Source organism: Dipodomys merriami, unplaced genomic scaffold, assembly GCF_024711535.1.
Source record: "Dipodomys merriami isolate MVZ:Mamm:240054 unplaced genomic scaffold, mDipMer1.0.p SCAF_16, whole genome shotgun sequence".
NCBI lineage: Eukaryota > Metazoa > Chordata > Mammalia > Rodentia > Heteromyidae > Dipodomys > Dipodomys merriami.
In genome coordinates this window covers 5,855,019-5,864,766 of record NW_027202937.1, presented here as the reverse complement: position 1 = coordinate 5,864,766, position 9,748 = coordinate 5,855,019, and the positions used below count along the sequence as shown (strand labels likewise).

Genomic DNA, 9,748 nt, shown 5'->3' with positions numbered 1-9,748 from the left:
TAGGACTATAAAGGGCTAACACTTTATTAACACAGGGTGGCTAGAAAACAGCTTGAGCATGATAGCTAAAAACCATCAATATCCCAGTATTCGTTCTAGAAATGCGAGCTTGCACTCTTACTAGGAATGGTCTGCTTCCCTCCGAGTCATGAAGAGCATCATTGCTTCAGAAAAGCATGGGCAGAGGCTCACTAGGGTGCTTTCTCTAGAGCAATTCTACCCTGAGATCTCAACTACCCTGTTAGTGGATGCGGTGAGCCAAGGATGGGAATGGGAGGGTGAAGGTTGCAGAAAATCCAAGAGTCTCTCCTAATTCCCTTCCATCTTTCTCTTCTACCCAGTCAGTACCTCGGTGGGGGGTGGGGTAGCTAATTTGCAAATGTGATTCAACTAAGTGTCATGTTTGCAAAATCATGGTTGAGACATAGTCACACAGGGAGCAGCAACTCAATGCTGCTAATGAAGTTAGGAAGATCTCTGTCCTCGAGTAGAGTCTAATTGATTCTGGAGAGATGATTCAAAAGTCATCTGAAAATTTGTAGGCAAATAGCTTTTATCTCGGTAGATGCCAGGGAGGAAGGAGATTGATGGTTAGATGCAAAGAGATCTCTCAAGAGACATGTGGGTGGAGCTATTTAAGGAGTCACAAAAAGTGATCTGTGTGTGAGAACTCATCCAAGAACAACAGACTCTTGTCCATCTACAGTCCAAATTTTCAGATACATAATGCTTGAAATGGCCCATTCATGGTGACTCAAACGCAGGCCACACAGACCCAGCAGCATGAACTTTCTCAGACCTGTCCATCTACTTGGCCTTGAAAGCAGCAAGACTTGTATTTCAATAATGAACTTTATGATCATTCTTCAAGAGAATTGACAAGCTGCCTGGTGATTGAAGGGTTAAAGTCTTGAGGCAGTGACCACTTGTTGCTTAAGATCAGCAAATTCTGTCTAGCAGAGCAATGCATGGTGGTAATCCAAATACCTGGTTGGTTGTGTGCCTTTATAAGCCCTGCAAATCTTTAGCTCGGTACTCTCCTACAAGCCCTGCAAATCTTTAGGTCTGGGCTCTCCTAGGCTCTGCTGTGTCGGAGTGTAGGATGAGGCCCGAGCTGCAGCCCATCTAAATAAAACCTTAAAACAGCTATAAAGTCTGACTCTCGGTGGTCTTCTTGGTGGGGGTCCTGCGACATGAGAACAGGGATAAGTTGAATAGCAGATCCCTTTTTCACCCTGGAAGAACTATTTACAATTAGAAATTATTTGTGCCGAGTCTTGCCTTACTACTCTTGCTGATAACCCAGAAGATACTCTTTAGTTGAAATTAACTGTCTCAGACTAAGAAATCCATTTGATTTGTGACTCATCAAATGGTATGTGATCAAGGGAGCTACTGGTCCTACCAGATTACCAGAAATAGGTCAACAAGCTGGCTAGATGTTATAGTTCTCTTTAAAACAGTACCAAGAACCCAACCCTGGAAACAGTCCTGTGATATTGGCACAGTCCTTCAGAAAAAGACACGTGGCCCCCAATAGTCTAAGAAGTGCAGAGTAGCAATGACCCGAGGTTCTAGTTCCTTGAAGGAGAGGAATGTCTCTACCAGGATCTGAACTCACAGTGGGAATCAGAGGCAAAGGAAGAAGAGAGTACATTGGCAGAAATCTCTTTGCTATTCAGGTTGCCACTATATCATGGGAATAGGTCAGAAAACACACAGGAAGCACTTGGTGATGGGTTCCTCATTTTGGACAACTGGGTAGATGATCCTCATTATCTGCTCAGTCAACTTTAGCACAGTCAGGAGCTCAATCCTGTGGCATATGCTATTAGGTTATCCCCACAGGCACCTAACCCAGACAGAACTTCAGGCAGAAGATAAAGGGAAAGGTAGCATCGGTTGAAAATGAGTATCAATTATCACAAGATAAAATTTCAACAGCAGATGTGGTCCATTCATCATAGTCAACTCTGGCAAATTTTTCATTTCCCTATTTCCATGTTCTAGACTAAAGAATTTGACAGGTCATTCCAATCTCAAACCAGAGTGATCTGGTGATGTCAAATTTCAACTCCATGGATCTTCATGGCCACTTTTCAAAAAAAAAATTAAATGTTAGCTTCCTTGGTCTGTTAGGGTACAAATTGTAATATTGCAATATGTAAGAATGAATTTTTTAAAAGTGAAGCACAGTTTTTGACTTGATGCTTAATCAAGTTTATATTCGAAGTGGAGACATTGAGCCCACCATAATGCTTTAGCAATGGCATTCTGATTGCTTTAGATTTTGTTTTGCTGTGTATGCATGGGGTGCTGCTAAAGGCATGCTTTATATACAACACTACTGATATTCCACCTTTTCATGAAGAGTTTTATTCTGCTCTCATCAATACAAATTTAATTAGAGATAAAACCATCACTAATCAAGACTTGACTTTGCGGTGTTTCCTGAAGGAGCATGGAAGACTGTCATATTATAAACCTAGTAGATTCAATGAACCAAGGAGTAGTGAGTAGTCAGTAACATTCTTGCATCTTTGAATCCTTATCCATTTTAGATCATTTTTAGGCACTCTAAAGCTGGAGTTTCTTCAGATATCAACTTCTGCCAAAGGCAGTTATTTTCCTTAGTATGAGGTTCTATCTAGGAACTAGGAATAAATTTGAGACTGAAACACTTTAGCCGAGTTGAAGCGAATATTCCCTTCTCTTAAAAAGACTGAGTCACCCTCAACTTCCACTTCCACACCGGAACCTTAAAGAACTGGCCAGGTGCAGGCAACCCGGACGCAAAGGAGACCGGGACTTCCGGTGTGTCACTTCCGCTTCCGGTTTCACCAGTATTTCCTTTGGTCGAGACCAAAGTGTTTCCAGTGAGGAGTTTGTGGCGTCGGAAGAAGGTTCGACGGGCTTCGAGATCCCGCCAGGATGATCGAGGTTGTTTGCAACGACCGTCTGGGGAAGAAAGTCCGCGTTAAGTGCAACACCGATGACACCATCGGGGACCTTAAGAAGTTAATCGCTGCCCAAACTGGCACCCGTTGGAACAAAATTGTCCTTAAAAAATGGTACACGATTTTCAAGGACCACGTGTCTCTGGGGGATTATGAAATCCATGATGGAATGAACCTGGAACTTTACTACCAGTAGCAAAGTCCTCCTCCTGTCCTCTCCTCATCCTCCAACCTCACCTCTCCCATTGCTATGGATGTTTGTTTAAAAATTCTCATTAATAAAGACTTAGATGCTTAAAAAAAAAAAAAAAAAAAGACTGAGTCAGCATCAAATAGTGTGCCAGAAAGTTCTGGTGGCCACACCAATGTTTACTCTTCCAGAATCAGTTTATCCTAGGATGTCACAGAAACGAGGGTGAAGTACTTTTCCTGGCCTCTCTAGTAAGTTGATTCTGTAAGTGGGAAAAGGCCCCTCCCAGACCTAAGCTAGGTCTTTGATGAGTTTACCTCTGGGGCAGGTGGGGCAGATGGGGCCCCTCCCACTTCCTCCCCAGCACTGAATAAATACGAGTCTTCTGGAGGACTGGAGCCATTCTCCTTTTCCCTTCGTGGGAAGGTGGCCTTGTCAGCTCCGCTGGAAATAAACCTCCTTCCGGGGATGCGGTCCGAGTGGTCTTCTGGGGTAAGTTCCTTCCGGCCATCCACACGAGACTCGGCACTTTATAAGACCAAAATTTGAGACACAGCCTTAAGTTATATGCTTTGGTTTCTCTTGGATTTGTAGGTTCTAATGACCTGGTACTGGAAGAGGGTCTAGACTTCCTTCTGTTGCTTTTAATTCATGGCTACAAGTTAGACTGAAAATTGCTCATGCTTGGAGCATTAGAACCAAGGAAATAAGGTTCTCTGTTGAGCTACTGCTTGTTGCCTTTGTTTGAAGCATCATCTTGGACTTCTGTGTGAAGATGGCATCCAGCAGTGGGACAAAAAACTTGGACTTTCCAGCCAAGCCCTGGCTGGCATTGGCGGTGGTCTTAGCTCCCAAGGTGGCAGTCAAGGAAGATTTGGAGACTGGAGTTTACCTTGACCCTGCTGTGAAAGAAGTTCGGTACAATCCTACCTATGAGACTATGTTTGCTCCCGAATTTGGACCAGAGAATCCCTTTAGAACACAGCAAATGGCTGCCCCTAGAAATATGCTATCTGGATATGCTGAGCCAGCTCACATCAATCATTTCATGTTCGAACAGCAAAGAAGAACTTTTGCTACATATGGTTATGCATTAGACCCTTCACTGGCTAATCACCAAGTGTCTGCTAAGTATATTGGCTCTGTAGAGAAGGCTGAAAAAAATCAAGGTTTAACCGTCTTTGAAACTGGCCAGAAGAAAACAGCAAAGAGGAAAAGGTTCAAAGAAAATGATGCATCTAATATTGATGGTTTCTCGGGACCATGGGCAAAATACGTGGATGAAAAAGATGTAGCTAAACCTTCAGACGAACAGCAACAAGAATTGGATGAAATCACAGCAAAGAGGCAGAAAAAAGGCAAGCAGGAAGAGGAGAAACCTGGGGAAGAGAAAACAATCCTCCATGTTAAAAATATGTACGACTATCAAGGGAGGTCCTACCTTCACATACCTCAAGATGTTGGTGTTAATCTGAGGTCATCTGTACTGCCTGAAAAGTGTTACCTTCCCAAAAAACAAATTCATGTGTGGTCTGGACACACAAAGGGAGTCAGTGCAGTCAGATTGTTTCCTCTCTCTGGCCATTTATTGCTGTCTTGTTCCATGGACTGTAAAATTAAGCTCTGGGAAGTTTATGGAGACCGGCGTTGTCTGCGAACAGCTATTGGTCACAGCAAAGCTGTGAGAGACATCTGCTTCAACACTGCAGGAACACAGTTTCTTAGTGCAGCCTATGACAGATATCTTAAACTCTGGGACACGGAGACAGGACAATGTCTATCAAGGTTTACAAACCAGAAAGTGCCCTACTGTGTCAAATTCAATCCCGATGAAGATAAGCAAAATCTCTTCGTGGCTGGGATGTCTGATAAAAAGATTGTACAGTGGGACATTCGAAGTGGACAAATTGTCCAAGAATATGACCGGCACTTGGGAGCCGTCAATGCCATTGTCTTTGTGGATGAGAGTAGGAGATTTGTGAGCACATCTGATGATAAGAGCCTTAGGGTTTGGGAGTGGGGTATCCCTATAGATTTCAAGTACATAGCAGAGCCCAGCATGCATTCCATGCCTGCAGTAACTTTGTCTCCAAATGGAAAATGGTTAGCATGCCAGTCAATGGACAACCAAATCTTAATTTTTGGAGCACAGAACAGATTCAGGTTAAATAAGAAAAAAGTTTTTAAGGGCCACATGGTTGCAGGCTATGCTTGTCAGATAGACTTTTCACCAGACATGAGCTATGTAATTTCAGGAGATGGAAATGGAAAGTTAAACATCTGGGACTGGAAGACTACAAAACTGTACAGTTGGTTTAAAGCCCATGATGAGGTGTGCATCGGTGCAGTGTGGCTTCCTCATGAAACTTCCAAAGTTATCACATGCGGGTGGGATGGTCTCATCAAATTGTGGGATTAATGGGAATAGCCCTTCAATTACCTAGGATCGTTGTTGATACAAAGTCATGTTTAACTATATTATTAAATGTTAGATGACAACTTGATGTATCATGTATCCCTTGTATGGCCTTATGTAATAGAACCATTGTTCAAATAAAGTTTGTAAATTTGCTCATAGCATTTCATTGTAACTTCATTTTGTTCTTTATAGGTGTTATTTAAACAAAGAATGACCATTGACATTCTTGTTGCTGGGCAGTTTGTATTTATCCCCATATGACATTATTGAAGTGATCTCTTTGGTGTCAGGAAAGAATCTCTTACTGGTTTGGAACCCAGAGAAAACAATGTAATGAACGACTATATACAATATACTATGATATCATATACTTGCCAGTTCAACTAAAAGGGTGACAAAGAACAGAGATACTGTGATTTAATGTATACTCATGTAACCGCTTGCGTGGAAACCCCCTGAACTTGTGAACTTGTTTGTTTGATACTATAAAGCTGTGCTAATTTTGTGCTCGGGGCCTCTTAGTGTCACCAGTTACTGAGTGCGTGGAGGACCAAGCTCGAGCTTGCAATAAACGACTCTTTGCTGCTTACATTGATCGTGGTCTCTGGTGGTCTGTGTGAGGACATCCAAAAACTGGGCACTTCAAAGAATAAAATGTCTCCCAATTACTGTTCCCAGTATATTCAGAGGAACTAATTCTAATCTTTGGCTTCATGATTTCCACTTTTTTTAACATGTTCTATATTTTTAGTTGTAAGTCAGTAAACTTGATTGTAACATCCTTGTAATTACTAAAGAATGTAAAATAAAAGTCCAAACATCTTCTCCTTGACATACTTCCTCATCAGTGTAGACAGGAAGCAAAAGAATTACATTATTTCTGAAGCTGGAATCACAAGAATGAGCCATGAGTCTGAATTGGTGTTCACACGAAGGACCTGGCCACACCCTCAGAAATCACTGTTGATGTTTCATACGTACACAGTTGTTACTACTGAAATCTCCTCTCAGAAGTCAGGGCATAAAAGTGTCTTTAAAAGCACACCGATTTTGCTTGTGGATCCAAAAAACAACTTAGGATTATAAAAAAAATGAAACCTTTTTCCAAGTATTTGGGGGGAAAGGAAGATACCTAGAGTTCCCCAGTCTGAGAAGCAGTGACTGTATTAAAATATTAGTAATGACAATATAGTTTAAAAAGTGTTCGATTATGAAATCTCAACAGCCTCTGGAGTATAGTCGCTAATAGCACTTTAGTCTGATAAGCTATTTCTCCTGCTTTATAAATCTATGTTGTTTAAATGGCTTGAAGTATTTCAGAAGGACACTATGACAAAAATTGGCAGATAGCTATTCCTAGTGCTGTCTTAAGAGAGCAACATCCTGTTGAGTGTTGGTAACTTAGGATCATCACCTCTGAGGCTTGTGCTGCTATCCTGGTAGCACAGGCTCCTTGCCCTTAGAGAACTTCTGTTTTTAAATTGAAGGCAGCTGGCAGCCAGGCGCTGGTAGCTCAGGCCCTGTGATCCTAGCTTCTCAGGAGGCTGAGATCTGAGGATTGTGGTTCAAAGCCAGCCCAGGCAGGAAAGTCCTTCAGACCCTTGTCTGCAATAAACCACTCAGAACACCGGAAGTGGCATTGTGGCTCCAGTAGTAGAGCACTGGCCTGGAGCTGAAGAGATGAGACACAGCCCCCAGGCCCAGAGTTCAAGCCCCACAACTGACCAAAGGAAAAAAGGAAAAAAAGAAACCCGGCAAATAGGACCAGGCTTGCTGTCACATAGGAATGAATTTCAAAGAAAATAGGAAAAGAATAAAAGTGCAGATGTATTTTTTGAATCATAGGCACACAATTATACTGCCTAGCTGCTGCCATTTCTGCATCTTCTGGGAAGGGCAGAATATAAGAGAAAGGAATTCAGACATTTTAGTCCAAAGCACTGGTTTTATTATTCAAATGTAGAATGCTTTTAATCCCATCACATTTCAACAGTTGCTCAGTACCAGTATTGTATATATTACAAATCATAATTTCTAAGTCTGGATTTTTTGTGTGTTTGACTGTTTCTAAGCTAGATTACCTGTCTATAAAAATTCTGTTTTTGAAAAGATCCTATTTTTAAAGCAATATATATATGTATATATATGTATGTATATATATATATATCTTGTATTTTCTCGGAAAGTGGGACAAAGAGGAATACAAGAAACTGAGACTCACAGGAGAGAGTGAAAAGGATGGAAAACCAGGGCAGCCAGTCAAGAGGGAGTTTCAGTAACACAGAGACTATAAAGTGGGCTCATCTTCCCAAGATTGGATTCCAAATGTCATGACCAAGACAACCCCACCATCTGAGATGGGAGGATATTACTGCAATGTCTGACTGTGGTGAGAGACTCCATCAACTTCCTGGATCATATGAATGGAAAGAATCAACGGAACCTGGGCATGCCTATGCATGTGGAACGTTCTATCCTGGATCAGGTGAAGAAAGGCTTTGAGGTTGGTCAATAAGATGGAAGACCAGCTGAAGGATTATGATTTTGAGCAAAGGATGAAGAAACTCAGGAAGAAAAGGCTAAAGCATACAAGAAAGAAACAAAAGGAGAAGAACAGGAGAGTGGAGGAGGACTTGACATTTGAGGAGGAGGAGATGGCGGCTGTGATGGGCTTCTTGGCTGTGATTCCACCAAGAAGAGTTACTGAGCCTTTCTGTGATGGGCCTAATTTTGGCCTATGTTGGCCTTACTTTGTGGGTGTGCGTATTTGTTAGGGGGGTGGAGTCATTCCTCTCGGATACTGGAGAAAGACCTTCAGAGTGTTAATGGCCAGACAGGAGGGTGGGCATTTGTGGCTCAGAGGATGTTCAGATTCATATGACATTACCTACTCATATTCCACCTTTTCATGCCTTTGGATCATGAGTTTTACTGTTCTCATCAGTACAAATCCAATTAGAGACAAAACCATCAGTAGGCAAGACTTGACTTTCCAATGTTTTCTACAAAGTTTTCTGTTTATAATATGAACAAGAGTCATATTATTTCTGTTTATGACTCTTGGTCATATTATAAACCTAGAAGATTAAATGAACCAAGGACAAACTCATCGTTGTGAGTCAGTAACATTCTTGTATCTTTGCATCCTTATCAATTTTAAGATCATTTTTAGAAACTCTAAAGCCCGAGTTTCATCAGAAGTCAGTCTCTACCTTTGGATATCAACTTCTGTCAATACCAGTTATTTTCCTCTGTATCAGTCTCAAATTGATTCCTAGTTCTAGATAGTCCCTCATACTTATTAGCTGAGTTGAAGTGAGTATTCTCTTCTCTAAAAAGGACTCCGATTTAGTGTCAAATAATGTGCCAGGAAGTTCTGGTGGCTGCATCAATGTTTACTGTTCCAGAATCAGTTTATCCTAGGATGGCACGGAAAGTGTTAAGGACTTCTCTGGGCCTCTCTTCTAAGTAGCTATTGTAAGTCAGCAAAAGGCTGATGACAGTACCTGTGAGGCATGTGAAGCACCTCCTACTTCATTGTGTAACAGTCCCCTTGAAAGAGACTGGGAACATTTTCCTTTTCTCTTTGTGGCAACTTGGCCTTGTCATCTTTGAGTAGAGAGGTTTATTGCCAGCAATCTACATGACTTTGCTCATGTGGTCTTCTGGGGTAATTCACTTTCAATAGCTAATGAGTGTCACACTATTTAAAAGACACATTACCCATCAGGGTCAAGCTTTCAAGTCTGGCTTCCCTTTGAATTATGGTCCATTGGTTAGACAACCTAACAAGTATTTTGAAATTGCCTGTCCATGACGGCCATTTTGGCTTTATTAAGGCACATGAACTCCATAGTAAGACTGGTATTATAACGGAGATATGCCATTTCCTTCCCAGGGCTGCTCCCAGCAGGGCCTTGGCCTTGTAACCTTTTCTCATAGCATGTTCTACATGCAATATCTGAGGATATAACTGTTGGCCACTAAGATACAAGATATTGTAGCAGGTTATTGGTAGCCATGGCTCCATCTTCCGTCTCCTCGCTTTCCTGCTCATCCTCTTGCCCATTTTTAGGAATGCAAAGTGTAGGCCATAGTGTATTGTTTTTCTAAGACATTTCAGGAGCCAAATGTTGACCACAAGAGCTAAACTGAGCATACTCCCACAAGTATATGCCAGCA

The 9,748-nt window shown here is 41.8% G+C and overlaps 1 protein-coding gene and 2 pseudogenes across 1 annotated transcript; all 3 read left to right on the top strand.

Moving 5' to 3' along the window:
- Positions 1-2,931: 2,931 nt before the first annotated feature.
- Positions 2,932-3,153, top strand: LOC138827752 (ubiquitin-like protein 5). Its single transcript, XM_070023361.1, has one exon. The coding sequence runs from the start codon at positions 2,932-2,934 to the stop codon at positions 3,151-3,153; it is 222 nt and encodes a 73-aa protein (XP_069879462.1).
- Positions 3,154-3,922: 769 nt separating this feature from the next.
- Positions 3,923-5,566, top strand: LOC138827915 (pre-mRNA-processing factor 17 pseudogene; annotated as a pseudogene).
- Positions 5,567-5,650: 84 nt separating this feature from the next.
- Positions 5,651-8,273, top strand: LOC138827914 (zinc finger matrin-type protein 2 pseudogene; annotated as a pseudogene).
- Positions 8,274-9,748: the final 1,475 nt, after the last annotated feature.

What these genes read in the sequence shown, in the direction of transcription:
- LOC138827752 (XM_070023361.1), top strand. Translation starts at nt 2,932, where the DNA reads ATGATCGAGGTTGTTTGCAACGACCGTCTGGGGAAGAAAGTCCGCGTT.